General features: G+C 44.6%; 1 protein-coding gene across 1 annotated transcript in view; it reads left to right on the top strand.

Moving 5' to 3' along the window:
* The window catches only part of LOC100558339 (calcium-activated chloride channel regulator 1), a 53,490-nt gene that overhangs the window by 20,525 nt on the left and 13,619 nt on the right, over positions 1–19,346 (top strand). The window contains exons 7-12 of the mRNA XM_062978062.1: positions 4,405–4,629; positions 6,064–6,241; positions 7,855–7,961; positions 10,386–10,616; positions 11,498–11,768; positions 12,572–12,739. Coding sequence (XP_062834132.1) covers positions 4,405–4,629; positions 6,064–6,241; positions 7,855–7,961; positions 10,386–10,616; positions 11,498–11,768; positions 12,572–12,739 — 1,180 coding nt within the window. The remainder of the gene's footprint in view (positions 1–4,404; positions 4,630–6,063; positions 6,242–7,854; positions 7,962–10,385; positions 10,617–11,497; positions 11,769–12,571; positions 12,740–19,346) is intronic.

The following is a 19,346-nucleotide window of genomic DNA, read 5'->3' as shown; positions in this document are numbered from 1 at the left end:
ACCCTCCCGAAATTGTCCTCTGAGGGCTACATCGTTCCAGCCGGTGTTGTGGGCCAGCACGCGGAACTCGGCTATGTACTGAGACATGGGTCTGTCTCCTTGAAGGAGGCGCCGGAGTTTGTGACCGGCTGCCTCCAAATTGTCCTCGATTCCCCAGGTCTCCTTAAGGTGATCCAAGAAGCGTTGTGCTGAACTTAGGTGGGGGGAGGCTTGATCAAACAGGGCCGTCGCCCAGCTAGCCGCTGGTCCGTCTAGAAGACTGTAGACCCACGCCACCTTGATGTCTTCTTGGGGAAACTCGGCATCACGGGCCTCTAGATAAGCTTGACATTGGCGGCGGAAAACATGAACCTTAGCAGCTTCTCCAGAAAACTTGGTAGGCAACGCCATGGCCGGGAGGCGAACTCCGCGCTCCCTCAACCCTTTTATTTCTCCATCCTGCGCGTTGAGTCTGTCACGGATGCGGTCCACTTCGTCCTTGCTGATGGTGTAGCTGAGCGGCTGTCCAGCCGGCGCGGCTCCGGTAGACATCCTGGCCTCGGTTAGTTGGTGCTTATGGGTGGCGGAGTCAAACTGTCACGACCCAGGCGGCAGAGGCACCAATAACCATACACAGAGGCCAGAATCTAACTAATATCTTTATTGAAGGAATATATAAAGTTAATAAAAACAAGTATAGAAAATAGTCCAGAATTAGACCCTTCAGGAAAGGTCAGAATTAGTCCAAAAAAGCAATGTCCAATAAGAAATATTAAGGTCCAAAGTTGTAATCCAATAACCGAAACACTCACTTTGCCAAGCAAAGTGAGGGGAGATGACAAGGTCCTTAGTCCATAAAACTTGAGCGTGGCTAGGAAATAACTTGATACTTGAAACAAGGCTTGAACGTGGAACAAGGTAACTAAGAACAAGAACAAGGTCCGTGGAATAACTTGGTAAAATCCGTGAAACAAGGCAAGGATTAGTCCTGGGAAACAAGGCAAAGTCCGTAGGTAAACAAAGGCTGGGAAGCAAGGCGAAGGCTGGATAGCAAGGCAAGGCTTGAGCTGAAGCGAGGCTTGAATCGGAGCGCGCTGTCCAAACACAACTCGCTCCGTAGGCTGACGAATTGACTCCGCGAAGTTGCTACGCGGGCAAAACACCTATATAGAGTCCAACTTTCTCACCAAAGCGGTTCTCTGGGAATCAGAAACGAAAGCTAAACTCTGAGACCAGATGTTAAACTCCTTAAAGATTCTCACGAGAACCAATGTTAATTGGCAACATTCTTAGCTGCTATCCTCGCACTCCTGCGCGAAGCTGAATCCAAACTTCTCTGTTGTTTACAAAACTCCCGGCGCAAGAACACGGGAGAAGTAGGCTCTGGGGTTGTTTGACATACTTCTGGGGCACAACTTTCTTGCAGGTGCAAGGTTTCCAGATCTGCCTGGGAAGGATCTGGCTGAGAGGAATCCAGTTCAGACTGGGAAGGTAAAAAACCCAAGTTTTCATCTTCATCAGGGATTACAATGTCCTGAGCAGGACTACAAGGCCCATGGTTCATCACATATATGGCAGTGTAGAAAGGGCCTAAAACACAGAGTGGACTTCCCATTCCACTGTCATAGAAGCCACCACCAGCCATTCCCCCCCCCCCCCCCCGACACACACCTCCTGAAGCACCATTTTCTCACATCAGAAGGACTGTAGGGAGAGGCCTCTGCTGCCGGCAGGCCTCTCAGGTGAGTTTGGTGGCCTAAATGAGGACTGGAGGGGATGAAGTGGGTGCTATCTCACATCTTTGGCTCCATGAGCCCAAAGGTGCAGGATGGCTGTGTGGATTGATCCCTGGTGTCACAGAATGCAATCCCTTTTGGAAGGCCTGGATCTAATGAGGTATTTAATTAATATGGAATAAACCAAGGAATCCTTGGTTTATTTCAAATTAATTCACTTTTACTGGAGATGCTGTTTGTACGCCTCCGGTAAAAACTGAGACAGATCCTGTGTTTTGGGCCTGTCTGGATGGGTCCTCAGTCTCATTATTCTTCAAACACTCCAACACTGACGTGATGACTAATTCCAAGGCTCAAGAGAGCAAGAGAGAGAGAGAGAGAGATGATTGGATGCAGTTCATGAGGCAACAGCTTGAAACTCTGATGAACTGGTGAACAGAGTTAATAATAGGGTTGTAGTATGTCTTTCGGACTGTGTGGCCATGTTCCAGAAGTATTCTTTCCTGACGTTTCGCCCACATCTATGGCAGGCATCCTCAGAGCCTCTGAGGATGCCTGCCATAGATGTGGGCAAAACGTCAGGAGAGAATACTTCTGGAACATGGCCACACAGCCCGAAAGACATACAACAACCTTGTGATCCCGGCCATGAAAGCCTTCGACAACACAGAGTTAATAATAGGTTGGACATACTAGATGCTATCTCCAATAAGAGGCAATCAGTAGACATCGAGCTGGAATCTCTAGTTCATGAAACTGACCAAAGATGATGCAGTAGGATGCGAGGAGGGAACCGAATGAGGTGGAGATAATGAAAGATCAAATGGATGACACACAAGATCAAAATTAAGTAGAAAGGGACCAATTGGAACAACAGCAGAGTGATCCCGAAATGGGAGTTCTGCAAGGAAAAGTACAGATTAAGTGGTTGGATGGTCTGCAGGAGCAGTCTCAAGTCAGACTGGGAGGCACTCCTGATGTGGCTCAAAGTTGGAAAAGTTGGAAAATTTCATTGGGGGGGGGGGGGGAACTCAAGAACTTGATGTGGAGAAACAGACAGACCAGATCTTTTGGGGCAAATTCGCTATAAGAAAAAAATGTTTAGAGATATGGCTGTCTGTCAAGAAGAGATTAAGAGACTCATCCTCAGATGGAAACAAGGGGATCATGTAAAAATGGATGTCAAGAAAACTAATTTTGAAAGACTTTGGATAGAGTATAAGAGTTTGTGAAATGCTCGAAATAGACAAACTAATTTCAGCAATAAAACTAATAAACACACAAAATAATTTCAAGAATATTGAGATTTCAGGACTTGTTGGCTAAAAAAATACTATTATTACCCTACATATGCACTTTATAATACTTATTAACCCCTCACTTAAGAATCTCTGGATAATAGAGAAGTTGGTGTCCTCTAACTAGATTTGGATTGTTTGGGGGAGGGGGGGTCCTATAGTGATACATAGTAAAATTTTATCTGCACAATGATAATTTACTAACTAGCAGATTAAACTAAATATTTAGATTATTTAGAAAATAATTACAATTTGATAAAAGAGTTAAAAGATTTAAAAATAATCTAAATAAGATCAATTAAGACGAACCTTTAATGAAGAAGAAGACAAGAAGAACATGGAATAATACAGAAAATATAAGAAGATACGACTATTGAGTTTTTTTAATTAGAGGACAATACTATCTCTTTTTGTTATAGACAAAATATGGAATTTGTGACAGTTTTAATACTTGAAGTAATATGTGTAAGGGTAATAGAGATGAAGAATTAGATGTAACAACTATAATTTTGTACAATGTCTTTCCCTCCATCCCTTCAACCCCCTCCCTCTTCCCCAGCGACATACTAGCTATTTGTAAAGAGTTAACCTACTAACAATAACTCAATTACCCCACCCTTCTTTTTTTGCTTTTCCCCCAACAGTTCCATTTTCCCCTCTGGTGTGAAAAAAATCTGGAAATATTCAATAAAAATATTATTTAAAAAAAGAACTTGGAAGGAAGTTCCACAATCGCTAGAAAGGTCTTTGCGAAACATAGCAGAAAATAGAACCTGGTTAGAGACAGAGAGTGCGTCTGTCAATAGTCTGAATAACTTAATTATATTGCTTTTCCTTTATTCAAATATATGGCCCTCCAGGAATTTTGGACTTCAGCTCCCAGAATTCCTGGCCATTGGATAAGCTGGCCATTGAACTTCTGGGAGCTGGAAGCCCAAACAACTGGAGGACCACAAGTTTGACATCTCTGGGTTAGGGTATCATAATTGAAAGGTTGAGTATAAATCTTTAAAGCTAACTAAAAGATTGTGGGGTTACCCTTCCTAAGTTGACGTCCCCTCAATTTTTCACCCTGGACTATTGTGCTCCTCATTCCCAACCAGCATTAAGTAGCAATTATGGAAACTGTGATCCAACAGATCCATTGACCATGGCCTAGGAGAAGCCTGTGTGAGACGAATAAAAAGAACCTAACATATGCTACATTCTGAAATTTGGCTGATAAGGGCAACAGATAAGAGAGAATGTGCCAAACAAAGCAATGAACACAGAGATAGTATATTGGAAAAGAGTTTACAAAAGCACATTCCATGTCTCACTGAAATGAATGCTTATGGAGTTGTCTAAAATTGATTAATGTCCTCTTACGCATCGCCCTCCCCCAAATGCAGGACAATCGCCTTGGTCGGCTGAACCAAGCTGCAAAACTGTTTCTTCTCCAGATTATTGAAAGTGGATCCTGGGTTGGAATTGTAACATTCAATAACGAAGCAGCCACCAAGACTTTATTGCAAAAGATTGTCAATGACGGAGTGCGCCAAACTCTTACAAGCTATCTTCCTACCACAGCCGCTGGAGAAAGTAAAATATGTGATGGAGTGCTTGCAGGATTTCAGGTGAAGGGGGAAATTTTTTACAAAAGCATTGTATACATCCCACTCTACTGCAAAAAAGAGGATTTTTGCAAGCTCCATATGTGTCACCTCAGCCAAATAGATGAACCCAATGGAGAGCACCCAGAGGGATTTTAAAGTCTGGCAACTACATCCTAATCAGTGAAGGTTGACTGAAAGAGCAATGGAATATACCTTTGTGTTTCCAGCAGTAGTGATTTTCTCCCATTTAATATGTTGGTCAAGGGGAGGCCTGCACAACATGTGACCTAGGGGCTGGAGCCCGCAGAGGCTCTGAGTCTAAGCCTTAAAGACGGAGGTCACATGCAACACAACACCAGAGTAGCAATTGAAAACGATTCCTTTCTCCAAGTACTTTACACATTTACTTTCGTTATGCACCCATGTTGCCAAACTATTTTGTGACAAAGGGAGCAACACCGATAGAGCCAAGATGGAGATTGTTAAACTCAGTTTGGCATAATGGGGAATGGGGATGAAATGTTAAGTGGTATCAGATCTTTAGTCAAGGAGTCTGGATTCTTGGGCTTCAGATATGTTCAAATTTCACATTAGATTGGTTGGTTTAGAGGGAGAAGAAGGCGCTAAAGAAGAAAGAACTCAGTTCTTGACTCTGTCACTCTTCCTTTCTCTTTGCCTCTGTTGTTTTCGTCTCATCCGATGGCAAAACTGCCAATGCCGCACCCTTCGCTTGTGGAGGCTTGTGAGAAACATGGCTTCACTGCTCTTCCTTTTTCTTTGCCTAAGGATTGCCTCTGTTGTCTATTCCTCCTCCAGTAAGAAAAATCACCAACTCCCTGCCATTTCTTTCCCTCCTGTGTGAGGGAGGACGTAACTTCAGCATGTTGTTGTGGGGCTGTCAATGGAGAGAGGCAATCCAGAGGCAATGAGAAAGGGAGAGTAGTGGAGGCAAGAGCTGAGGCACTTCTTATTTTTCTCAGAAAAGGATTGCAACTAACCACTACACTGAGGGGAAGGGAGGAAATTGAGACTAATCCACCTTGATGCTTGCTCTGAAGGAAAGAGCTCTCCTGCAAACCCTGAGTAATGTGCTAAAAACCTATCTGCGGCCCAAAGAGGTTTAGCCTAATTACGTTTGGCCACTTACTACTGCCATGTTGTGCAGGCCTGGTCAAGGGAATGTGCCTGTTTTTATGTCCACTCGTGTAGATTCTTGTCTTTCAGGAGACTGCAGTAATCTGCTATGGCAGTTGTAGCAGAAGAACAGCTAGGGAGAAAGAGCTGGGGAATCAATTTTGTGATGAGTTGTTTAGAAAGCTGCCCTGATCCATAATGCGCAAACCACACCATGCAATAAGTTGTTGAAATGTTTTTTCTAACATTTGAGTTTCAACGAGCTTCCTATATTACTTTTTTCATTGCTGCTAAAACTCTTAAGTCTTTTTTCCCAAATAGGTATTTCTGAATAAATATCCAAGTTCAGAAGGCTGTGAAATTGTGCTTTTGACACATGGTGAAGATCCGGCCATACGTTCTTGTTTTCCTCAGATTCAGAACAGTGGGTCTATAATTCATACCATTGCTTTTGGTTCAGGGACTTCAAATGAACTAGAAAAGTTGGCAGACATGACAGGTGAATGAGCAAGCCAGGTGTCAAAAGTTTTTTCTTTTGTGCTCTACAATGCTAGCTGGGTAGGCTGCTACCCAGCCATTGTGTTAATGTACTTCACAATGTCTTTGCTACTTTGTCCCCACATGGAACAATTCCTAGCAATCATGTTAACAAAATGGGATGTCCAGCTGCTGAAGAAAAGTACAGATGTGCATCAGATACTGGGGACAAAAAAGTAAGGAAGCGCTTTTGATACATATTGAGACAAGTGATTCATTCAATATCATAAATTAATGACCAGACTGCTTGAAAACCAATTTCTCCCGAAATGAGCCTGTCTGCCTTTAAGATCTTTTAAGTGAAGGCTTTCTCTTGATCCCACCAACATTATAGGCATGTTTGGTGAGATCTCAGGAGAAAATAATCTCAGTGGTTATTCCATAACTGGAATTTCTTGCTGCAAAAAGTTGGGTTGCCCTGTTCTTGGCTCACTGTCCAATGGCAAGGGAAGACCTTTCTGATTACTCAGGCCTTTGTATGTTCAATTTGGTGCAGAAGGCCCTTTTATTGGGGTATGCATTGTCTTTTATTATTTCAACAGCCTTTTAAAATTTCTAAAATTAATGTTTTTCCATGCAGTTGCCCCCCTCCCCCGCACTTATCTTTGGTATAATCTACTGTTCTAACTCACTCTGAAAGCCACTTTGGATCTCAGACTGAGAGAAAGGCAGGATGCAAATTAAATAAAATGGCTGAATAAATGACATTAGATTTCTTCACGTCAATGTCTCCGCTTCCAGCCTGAAACGAGACTGTGGTAATCCTTGTTGTTGCTTTAAAATAATTTTACACCAATCTGTCTTCTGCATTGTTAAAGCAGTATTATTTATTACCTTAAGAACCTTTCTTGGCCTTCTTATTTTGGGTTCTCCATCCTTGGAGCTCTCTGCTTCAGAAATGGACAGTTGCTGATACTGGGAGTTTGAATCTGGACTCCTGAGAAACAATATCTTTAAGTATACTGGGAAGAGGAGCCTTACCACCTTATATTTCCTATATTTGTTTTGAGTCAGATTTTTAATACTAAGTACATCCTTTTTAAACTCAAGTGCCTTTTCTTCATATTTTACATCCTTGCTCTGGATGTTTCCATGCTTTCCGACATGGGAGTCTGTGACATTGCATGATGGGATGCAGAGTTCCTCCAGCTCATATATTATGTCATTGTGACATGAATGGACCAAAATATGGGAAGAGTGTTGTCTGTGTAATTTCTCACAATACTTCCTATTCTTTTCAGTTTATCACATCTTGAAATACAGTTGAGAAGTGAAGTGATATTTTGTTTCTGCGTGTTGGGATAGAGAGAGAAGGAAAGGAGGGTGGAGGGAACACAGTATGTACATGATGCTGTATTAAGAACAGTTATGTATGGCCCTTATTCACAATATAAACTAGACATGGAGGAAAATGAGCATTGGGGATAGATAGATACAGGAGGTGAGAAACATTAGGCTTTTGGACAATGGGACAGTTATGCTTGTAAAACTTCATTTGGTTTCACTACTACAAAACACGTTATTTTTATACTAGTTTGCAACCTATTCTAATTTCTTCTACCAATCCCATTTCAGGAGGTTTGGCATTTTATGCCACAGATAGTTTGGATTCCAATGGCCTCATGGATGCTTTCAGTGGGATTTCATCTGGAGGTGGAGATATCAGTCAACAATCTATACAGGTCTGGATATCAAGGCTTTGGAAGGATTTGGGATATGTTGGTAGCTGTAGTGATAAATAGCATAATGTTTATTTATTATTATTTATTTTATTTGCAGTATTTATATTCCGTCCTTCTCACCCCAAAGGGGACTCAGGGCGGATCACAATGTACACATACATAGCAAACATTCAATGCCATATGAACAGAGAGACACAGACACAGAGGCAATTTAAGACATAGACACAGAGGCAATTTAACCTTCTCCAGCTTTCTGAGGGTATGCTCAATTCTGGCCACAGGGGGAGCAGCTGCTTCATCATCCACTGTGATGCCTAGTCCTTGGATACTTCCTCATTCCAAAGGCTGCTGGCTGATTTTTATGGTGTCGTAAATTAGTTAAATTAGCCTCCCCACATAAGTGGTATCTAAATTTCCTACTTGATATATGCAACTATCTTTCGGGTTGCTTAGGTCAACAACGAGTAGTACTATTTTTTTTAATGGTTGGGTGCTCACTCTGACAGGGGCTGACCTTGAACTCATGACCTCTTGGTTATAGTGATTTATTGCAGCTGGCTACTAACCAGCCTGTGCCACAGCCCGTTTACAATTTTTGGTAGTTAGCAAACATTAAAGCATAGCTGTTCCCGCCTTGAGCCATGAGGATAGGTGGGTAACATAATAATAATCAAGACCTCAAGATCGAACTGCAAAGGCTGTGGCATAAACCAGTACAGGTGGTCTCAGTAGTAATTGTTGCACTGGGTGCTGTGCCAAAATATCTCAGTCAGCATTTGGAAACAATTAAAATTCACAAAATTATGATCTGTCAACTGCAAAAGGCCACCTTACTGGGATCTGCGCACATCATCCGAAAATATATCACATAGTTCTCAACGCTTGGGAAGTGTTCGACTTGTGATTTTGTGATACGAAATTCAGCATATATATCTCCCTCGTTGGACTGTCACCTTGACATGGTGAGGGGGCTTGCATGTTCCAGTGAACCTGAGGGCACAACCATGGGAGTCACACACTCCCAGGAGTGGACACAGGGGAGGATCCAGACCAAGAACAATCCGAAGACCCAAAGACCTCAACGGCGGAGCAGGCGGAGGATAACATGGTACATGTTACAATAGCTGTGAAGGCGGAAGAAGGCTGCAACAGACTGAGAAGCCACTCTTGTTGTGTTAATCACACCACTGCTGGGACCTCAATCTGTGAAGACTGTGTGTTGACCGGCTGTGCACCGACCTTCACACATTAAAAAAAAAATCACGCACAGGCGTCTTTTTGGAAATGGAGGACCATCATCCTCGAACTACAAGGGATCGCCTAAGCTGTGTCATACTTTGTCTTTGTGTCAATAATAATAATTCCATAGTCCAGTTTTTGCTACTATTGCTTGTTTCATTCTATTAACATACATGTTACACATTTTAGTGCATACATTTGTGACTCTATGCTATCCCCAAAAAACATGTGCTTTAAATCATTAAATAACCTAAATAATGCATTACTTGGGAGGTCTCACCTGTTTTTGCACATTTCTGTTATCATGTGTAGTAATTAGCATGTACCTTTGAAACATTTTACTAAAGTCGTTGGTTGGCATTTTGTATATTTGCTTAAATATCTCTCCAACTTTTGCTTTGAAAATTACAAGACCTTATAGATGAGAATAATGTATAAACACAGAAACTATAGCAATACAGAAAAATATTACTTAAGTCAGTTTAGAAACAATGGTTTTGAAACGCATTTGTAACAGCTTCTGGGTGCCAAATATGGTTGTTCAACATCTTAACTATGTTTAGCTGTAAGGCAGTTGCAGCTGATGATTCCCATGTCAGGCTGCCCTATATCCCAGAATGTGATCCCAGATTATCCTAGATTATCTGGTGGTGTAGACTCATATAATCCAGTTCAAAGCAGATAATCTGAGATCAGATCCTGGGTTATAGGGCAGTGTAGATTCAGTTTTAGTTGGAGCAATGAATCCATTCCAGCTTTTAAGGAGTTATTCAAGGTGCCAAATCTGTTTATGACTAAGGCTTAGCATCTTGGGAAACACCAAGCCTTTCTGATTGTAGAGTAGAATCCAGCATAACTGGACTAGACACAGTCCCTTCTCCTTTCTTCAGGTCCACAAACTGCAAAAACTTGCTCCACAGTGATGGGAAAACCACCCAAAGCATGCCTTTATCACTGGGAAAAGCTGCAGATAACAGGATAAGGGCCAAAAAGTTGACTGTTGCATGCCTCATGCTGGATTTCCACATTTCTAACAGAATGCGGAAAGAGTGTCCACGGAGGCAATCTCCTGATCATGTGTGTGTGTGTGTGTGGGCCGGGGGGGGGGGGGTGTTGGGTGGGTCTCTATACTCAACTTTTTCACTATATTAAAACACTTTTTATTTTTCACCTTCTTCCCAACAGCTTGAAAGTAAGGCACAAAGCATTGGTGGTATGAAATTGATGAGTGGTATTGTTACTGTTGATAAAACTGTGGGAAAAGACACTTTCTTTCTGATTATATGGAGTGTAAGCACAAATCCACCAGAAATTTCCCTAACAGATCCCAAAGGAAAGAAGTACACAAAAAAAGATTTTGTAATTGAGAATTCCAACATCCGAACAGCTAGGCTGAAGATTCCTGGAACTGCAATGGTAAAAACAGGGTTTTATTTCTGTTTTATTTCAATTGAACATACATTCATAAATGTGTTTAATTTACTATCTATATATATAAAAGAGTGATGGAATCATGGCGACCGACAAAACAACAAAACTACAGGCCCCCCAACCTCAAAATTTGACAACACAACCCATCATCCATGCCTCTAGGTTGATACAACAAAAAGAAGAAAAACAAAGTCCTAATTAGAGGGAGAGGAATAATATTGTATATTCACAACCTTTAGGAAATAATATCCCCTGATGGCGCAGCGTGTTAAAGCGCTAAGCTGCTGAACTTCTGGACTGAAAGGTCGCAGGTTTGAATTGGGGGAGCGGAGAGAGCCCCCACTGTTAGCCCCAGCTTCTGCCAACCCAGAAGTTCAAAAACATGCAAATGAGAGTAGATTAATAGGTACTGCTCCAGCGGGAAGGTAACGGCGCTCCATGCAGTCATCCCACATGACCTTGGAGGAGTCTACGGACAACGCTGGCTCTTCGGCTTAGAAATGGAGTTGAGCACCAACCCCCAGAGTCAGACATGACTGGACATAACGTCTGGGGAAACCTTTATCCTTTACCTTAACTACCACCAATTCTTCAATACTTTATTTCCCATACCACCATACTTCGCCACAGCAACGCGTGGCCGGGCACAGCTAGTTTAATAATTAAAATGTGCTTGTTCTTATATGAAGCATTGTGACTAAGTATTGCAATATCTATCTATCTATCTATCTATCTATCTTACAAAGCTACTGGAATTACAGCTTTGCTAGCTACAGGTAAAACACCATAACATTGTATAAATGCGGGGTAACTATTTCCAGAAGTTTTACATGCAGCATTTCATATTGTAACACTTTGATTTGCAGACAGGAAGCTGGGTTTATTCAATTCAGAATATTCACTCAGCAGCTCAAGTCATTTCCATAACGGTCACCACTCGAGCCGCATCTGTCACTGTTCCTCCAGTGACTGTGAAGTCCTACATGAGTAACAGTAGCATCAGTTTTCCTAATCCAATGATCATTTATGCAGAAGTCAGCCAAGGATTTTTGCCAGTTATTGGAGCCAAAGTCATGGCCACAGTTGAATCCACATCTAATAAACCTGTAGAGCTAAAGCTACTTGATGATGGTGCAGGTAAGTTTATTTTCAAGTGCTTGTGTTAATATATGTTCTTTATTTCCTTGTAAACAGGAGAAGATATCATGTGTGAACATATCATACATCTGATAGGATTTTTTAAAAATGACAAACAGTAAGATGTTTATTGTAAACTTGCTTAGGTACCCAGCAATGCCTGGGTTAGGTATTTTGAAATGTTAAATATTAAAATGGTCATTGTTTGCATTTGGATTTTAAGAATGAAATTTTATGAAATACATACATACAATACAGTGTTCCCTCACTTATCACTGGTGCTAGGTTCCAGGACCACCCGCAATAAGTGAAAATCCGTGAAGTAGGGACGCTATATTTATTTCAATATTTATACATTAGTAGTTATACACTATTTTAAGTCTTTATCAACCAATTGTGTGTTGATAAATCGCCTCCTCCTCCTCCTGTTGCCGCTTGGACTCCTTTTCTCTCCTTTTGGCTTCTCCTTCCTCCCTTCCTTAGGCTGTAAATTGTAATTTTTTATAATTCATAATAGTCTTTTAGAGTTTATTGAAAAACCATGAAATGGCGAATCCGCGAAAAGTGAACCACAAAGTAGTGAGGGAACAGTGTATCCCCAAACTCTTCCAGTATTTTCTGTTAATTGTGGGGATATTTGTACCAAGTTTGGTCCAGAGTCATCGTCAGTGGGAGCCACACAATTATCTAGAGGTGGGAGCCACCCTGAAAAATACATACTTGCATGCGTGCGTACATACATACATACATGGATATATTTCTTAGATAGATAGATATTAATTCTCAATATTTTATGTCTTAAGGTGCTGATATAATAAAGTATGATGGGATCTATTCAAGGTATTTTACATCATTCAAAAATAATGGCAGATACAGCATCAAAGTGAGTGTCCATGGAGAAGACAAGGTTGTTAGAAGGACCCATAGGCAAAGTCAAGCTATATATTTGCCGGGTTTTATAGGAGATGATGGTAAGTACTCTAATAGTATTCTGTTCTTTGAAAACTGCAGAGTATGGTGTTAGTGGTGATAAAAATTCCAAGAGTGTGAAATCCTTATGTGAATACAGGAGCTTTTTTTACCATTCCTTTACCAATTTCCTTGGCTGATTTTGTATAAATCCAATACATACCCACAGCCTGTTGTAATCCTATCAGTCATGTGCTTCATACCATAGTGTCCCAAACTCAGAATATTGGAAGGGTGTCAATCAAACATTTTTAAAATTCTTACATGGGTTTTAAAAGAATATTCTGCCAACCTTTCTTTGCGTTTCTGAAGCACTTTAGCATCATAGAATCATAGTTGGAAGGCAGCACAAGAGCAATCTAGTCCTTGGCATGTAGGAACACACAGTTAACGCACTGCCAACAGATGACCATCCAGCCTCAATTTAAAACTCTCCAGGAAGCATATTTCATAGCTGGACAGCACTCACTGCCAGGAAGGTCTTCCTAAAAGTTAAGTGTCCATTTGCCAGCCAAAGGTCTAGGTCAGATTGTCTCTGTTTTGCTGTTTAGGCCCAAACAACAATGACTGAAATATGAGTGGGCAAAATGTGGCCAAGAGTATGGCCATTCTAGTCTTCTGGAGGCCTTTATCCTCCTTGCAAAGTACAGAAATCCCTGATGTCTTAAACAGCCAATGATGCATGCTACACCACTGTATGGACAAGTCTTTGCTTTTTATGTGGAACAAATGTAGAAATGTACCCGCCCCATCGACCCCCCTCTACTCCCAGCTTAAAATCTTGTCCCTCACCTGTTAATACTCCCACCTCTTTCTTCCATGCTTCCTTGCTTGCTCCAGTCCCTTCTTAAATATATACAGTGAAACCTTGACTTACAAGTGAATCAGCTTACGAGTTTTTGAGATACAAGCTGTCACTCAGTCATTTTTTTACTTTAATATGCAAGCCCAGTTACGAGCTAGCGTGAGAGCCTGAGAGTATGCCACCCACCATCTTAAGCAGGGCTTTAAGGGAGCAGACAGGAAAGCTCCTTGCTCTTGTCTTTGCTATTATTTCTGTAATCCCAGGGCTTTGGGAAATTGTAGGAAAGCTGAAGGCCAGGACTCCATCATCAGTAAACTCCTATTCTGATTAAAATGGGCAAATTACGCAGACAATTACAAAAAACAAAAAATGTTTTTTCTTTGTGTACTCTGTGAATTCACACTAATGGAGAAACTGCACCTGCGCGGGCTCCGACGGAAAACTCTTCCAAGCTAAAGTTTGAATTTTGGCGGTAGCCACGTCCTCTCCCCGCAGGGCATATAAGGCAGCCCTGTGTGTCCGCTCTCCAGTTACTTTTTTTCCGCCGCAAGGCTCACTTCGGACTCTTCGTTCTTATGTCTACCACATGCTTAAAGCGTTGCACTCAGTGCGCTGCTAAGATTCCCGGCTCAGACGGCCATGCTAAGTGTCTCCTTTGCCTTGGCGAGGCCCATGTTGTCGTTACCTGCCACTTTTGCCTAGCTCTCACGGCACAGGCGAGGAAAAACAGAGCGGCAAGACTGAGGACGGTGCTCTACGAGAGTTCGCTCGCGCCAGACCCTACTCCTTCCACTTTGAGAGCGATGTCGGCGCCAGCCGCTAAGGCTTCTTCGGTCTCCTCCAGGGCCTCAAGGTCCTCTAGAGTGGCCAAGCCCTCTAAACTGCCATACATGCTGACCATGGCTACGGTGTCGACTCAGTCCGGAAACGTGGGACCCTCCTCGACCTCGGCGATGAAGATCGCTTTTAAGAGGGCCCAAGAGGAATTTTGTCGAGCCCAGTTTGACTCAACAGCAGTTCCTCCGACACCAGGCAAATCGATGAGGGCGCCCTCTAAACAGCCGCCAGCTAAGAGGCGGATGACCCAACACTCTTCCTCCTCGGCTTCCTCGAGGAGAGATGTTCTTTCTTCCTCAGTGACTTCGTCAAGGAAATCCTTGCCGATTGAACCAGCCCAGCAGTCTCGGGATGTCTCTCAGTCCCTCCCCTCAGCACTTGTCTGAAGGCGAAATACAGAACTCACCCCACCAGTCCATCCAAACAGTGGTCAGGGTACAGATGGTTGAACCCGTCATAGGCCGCCAACAATCTTGGCAACAACTTTTTCTCCCAACCTTGACTCTGGAGCGGGGGAGACAGATGGCCCGCTTAGCCTGAGCGGCTCAAGCCTCGGCCTCCAAAGACATTCGGCCACCAGCTGCTCCTGCTCTTGAGGTTAGGCCTCCTCCAGAGACTGTGCTTTCATCTTCCCCTCGGTCCCCTCAAGGGGCCGAGGATGATGAGACCGATGTCGATCGACCAGACTCCGTACTTTCGGCTTCTGTCGTCTCTTTGGGCCTTGACCTTTCTCCTCCTCACGATGCCTACGAAGTCGACCCTCCTTCTCCGACAGATAATGTCCAGCTTTCTCTGATCACATGGTCAGAATGGCTGACACCCTAGGGATGGAAATCAAGCAGACCTCTGAGGTGGTGACCTACCCTGTCTTCAAAAGGGTCCAGGCCCAAGCTCCTCCGGCTACCCTTTTACCATTTTTACCGTATCTACTGGACGTTATCCAAGCTTCTTGGAAAACGCCATCTTCGATACTACCTACCTCGAAAAGGATCGAGGCCTGATACCATACCGACGACGATGCTATGGAATGGCTCAAGCACCATCCCAACCCTAACTCTATGGTCGTCAAGGCCTCTCAGTCTTCAGGTCGTCAGTCCAACACTCCAGCTGATAGAGAGGGCAAAAGATTCGATGCCGTAGGTCAAAAACTTTATTCTGGAGCTCTCCTACTCTGTAGGATGGCTAACTATGAGGCCTGTATGGGCGCCTACCAGCAAATCCTCTGGGAAAAGGCCCAGCCCTTCTTTGCAAAGCTCTCTGACGAAGATCAGTCGGTCCTTACCACGCTTCAACAAGAAGCTGACTCCTTAGCCCATCATCAGATCCAGAGGGCTAAGCATACTGGGGACACTGCTGGCAAAATGATTGCCCATGTGGTTGCCATCCGTCGTCATTCCTGGCTCAGGTCGTCGGGTCTTTCCTCCTCTTCTGGACAGGTCATTGAAGACTTACCCTTCGATGCGTTGGGTCTATTCAACGCCGGCATTGATGACAAACTTAAATCCAACCATGATTTTAAAATTCTGGTTTCAAAGTGTGGAGTCGAATAACCTCACACCCAGCGCACTCGATGGTTCCCTCATCGTTTTCGCCGTTTCCCACCTCAGCCCTTTCGACAGCAAGCCTTTGAGTTCGAACCACCAAAACCAGCACCAACCTCGCTGCTCTGCTCAAGCTCAAAAGCAGCGCGGTCGAGCCACCTCTGCCCCTGCTCAGGCCCATTGTCGTACCTGACGCCGTACCTCCCTGCCCAACCTCCACCTTCGGTACCGGTGCAGCCAACATGTTGCCTCTACAACCCTCTGTCCCGCCGCTTCCACACCTTTGCCTCTTCACAGACGGTTTAGCTCCTTTCTACCACCAGTGGGAGTCTATTACTTCAGATGCTTGGGTTCTCCGCATTGTCCAAGAGGATTATGCCTTAGAATTCGAAGAACTCCCTCCTACAGGTCAGGTTCTCCTCACCAACCCCTCCCCAGAGATCCTCGCTGAAATCGATTCCCTCCTTGCCAAAGGGGCTATTCGGCTTTCTCCATCCGAACAGGACCCTCGAAGCTTCTTTTCCAGATACTTCACGGTCCCAAAGAGAGGAGGGGGTCTCTGTCCCATCCTAGACTTAAGAGCCCTGAACCTCTTCGTTCGTCCAACAAAATTCCGGATGGTGTCCATTGCATCCATTCTCCCGATGCTTCAGTGAGGAGACTATTTTGTGTCCATAGACTTACGTGATGTGTATTTCCACGTCGCAATACGAAAAGCCAACAGACGCTTTCTCTGTTTCAAGGTCCTCAACCAGACCTACCAGTTTACCGTTTTACCCTTCAGTCTTGTCACGGCACCGAGGGTCTTCACCAAGGTGGTGGCCGTAGTTGCGGCGCACCTCAGACTGCAAGGCTTCACGGTTTTCCCGTATCTGGATGACTGGCTTCTTGTTGGGCCCGACTTAGTCATGCTGCGGCGCCATGTTGATCACATCCTCCAACTATTGGACTCACTTGGCCTCCAGCTCAGTGCCGAGAAGTTTCTCCTCATTCCATCGAGGGAAATCCGCTTCATCGGTGCCCTCTTTGACTCCATCGCCCAGACTGTCTCCCTTCCATCCGACAGGTTTCTCTCCCTCCATCATCACCTCACTCTTTGCAAAGGCAACCAGAGGGTTCGGGCCCGATCCATCCAGGTTCTTCTCGGTCATATGGCATCTACGGTTCTGGTTACCCTCTTTGCCAGACTTTGCCAGACTACGCCTCAGGCCTCTACAAAGGTGGTTCAATTTCAAACCCTCTCACCACCCCAGCTCAAAGTTCCTCTCCGTACTGTCTCACATCCATCGGTCCCTTCTTTGGTGGAAATCCTGATCCAACGTGTGCAAAGATTTACCATTCCATCCCGCTCGCCCGTCGATTACCATAACCACCGACTCCTCCAACTATGCCTCGGGAGCTCACATGGACAGCCTCACCTTCCAAGACCTGGTCCCCTCGCGAGAAGGACAGTCATATAAACTTCCTAGAACTCCTAGCCGTCTTCAAGGCCCTAAAGGCCTTTGCCCGCTTGATCCTCCACAGAACTGTTCTCATTCAAACAGACAACACAGTGGCAGTATTCTACATCAACAAACAGAGTGGCATGGGCTCGAGCAAGCTGATGCTTCTCTCCACCCACTTCTGGCACTGATGTGTAGGCTACAAGATCCACCTATTGGCACTCCATTTCCCAGGTCTCCAGAATGGCCTAGCTGATGCCCTGAGCAGGATGACGAGCTCCTCCCACGAGTGGCAGCTCGATCCTGACACTCTCCATGATCTCTTTCGCGACTGGAGATGGCCTACCCTCTTTGCCTCTCCTCAGAACGTGCAGCTACCTCGATGCAGAGTGAGGCTCCCTCCGGCCTCATTTCCCAGATGCCTCGGGGACGCCTTTCTTCTAGACTGGTCATCGGGACCACTCTATCTATTTCCTCCCTTCCCTCTGATACCGAGGGTCCTAGAGAGACTTCGTCTGGCCTCGGCCACGGCCCCAGCATGGCCGCGACAACCGTGGTACCCAGCCCTTCTTCATCTCTCCAGAGGGACCTTTTGCTCTCTTCCGCTTCTGCCGCATCTTCTGTGCAGGGAGAACGGTCAAATCCTTCATCCGGACCTCTCCTCTCTACATCTCACTGCTAGGAGGATTCTTGCTTAACTCCCTCCACCTGGATCTCCAACAGGTTCTCCGTGCAGCACACAAGCCGGCTACAACCAGAGCTTATGCCTATAAGATCTCTCGGTTTCGTACTTTCCTTCAGTCCTGAAACATCAACACCTTTCCGACCTCGGTATCGGTGGTCCTGGACTTCCTGCTGACCCTTGCAGAGCGAAAGCTCTCCCTCGCCTCTATGAAGTCCTATCTAGCTGCCCTATCTTGGTGCTTCCAACGCCACGGTCAGCCGTCCCTGTTTAGTGATAATCTCATAAAGACCTTTCTGAAGGACTGCAACAATCTTTGCCCTCCGACACAGCCACCAACACCTGGTTGGAGCCTCGAGCTCGTGCTCTCCCAGCTCACATCCTCGCCGTTCGAGCCACTGGCGTCAGCTGACCTTCACCTACTTTCATGGAAGGTAGCTTTTTTGGTTGCTGTGACCTCGGCCCGTAGGCCTTCAGAACTGGCAGCTCTTAGAGTGGATGAACCTTACCTTCGCTTCCACCATGACCGCGCTGTCCTCTGTCTGGATATCACCTTTCTTCCTAAGGTAGTCTCTGCTTTTCATCTAAACCAGGACATTGTGCTCCCAGCCTTTTCCCCCAACCCCTCATGTTCTATTGAACGGAGACTTCACTTCCTGGATGTGAGGAGAGCACTTCTTTTCTGTAGAGACCGTACTAGGGCAATGTGCAAAACACCAAGATTCTTTGTCGCTTATGCCCCGGACAAATTGGGTAATCCAATCTCCTCCCAGAGATTCTCCCACTGGATTGCACAAGCTATTGAACTTGCTTATGAACTGGCTAAGCGCCCTCCTCCCCCGTCGATTCGTCCAAGGTCAATGAGGGGCCTTTCCACCTCTACTGCTTTTCTCAGGGGCATCCCTCTTGACTCCATTTGTAAAGCAGCGAATTGGTCGAACCCTTTGACGTTCGTTTCCCACTATAGAATGGACTCGAGGGCCCAAAAGGACTCTGCTTTTGCTAGATCGGTTTTGTCCTCCTGCTTATATTAGAGGACATCGGTTTTTCACTATGGAATACTTACCTGTAAAAATAGAGAGGATAAGAGGGGACATGCATACAGTGGGAATGGGAGGAAGTGAATTAATCTCATTCCAGGTGTTACTATTTACATAACAAGCTTTATTCTCGCTCTTCTTTCACGTTGTTTATGTGATTGCACTATGCCAATGTTTCTCACATTGCTCTTTTCTCTTATGCAATGGTTTACGCTGTTAGAGGTCTGTTTACTTTCGGTCCCTTTCTAGGACAGGTTACACT

This window comes from Anolis carolinensis, chromosome 4 (genome assembly GCF_035594765.1).
Source record: "Anolis carolinensis isolate JA03-04 chromosome 4, rAnoCar3.1.pri, whole genome shotgun sequence".
Lineage (NCBI taxonomy): Eukaryota > Metazoa > Chordata > Lepidosauria > Squamata > Dactyloidae > Anolis > Anolis carolinensis.
The sequence above is the reverse complement of the archived record's forward strand: the minus strand, read 5'-3'. Positions and strand labels throughout refer to the sequence as shown.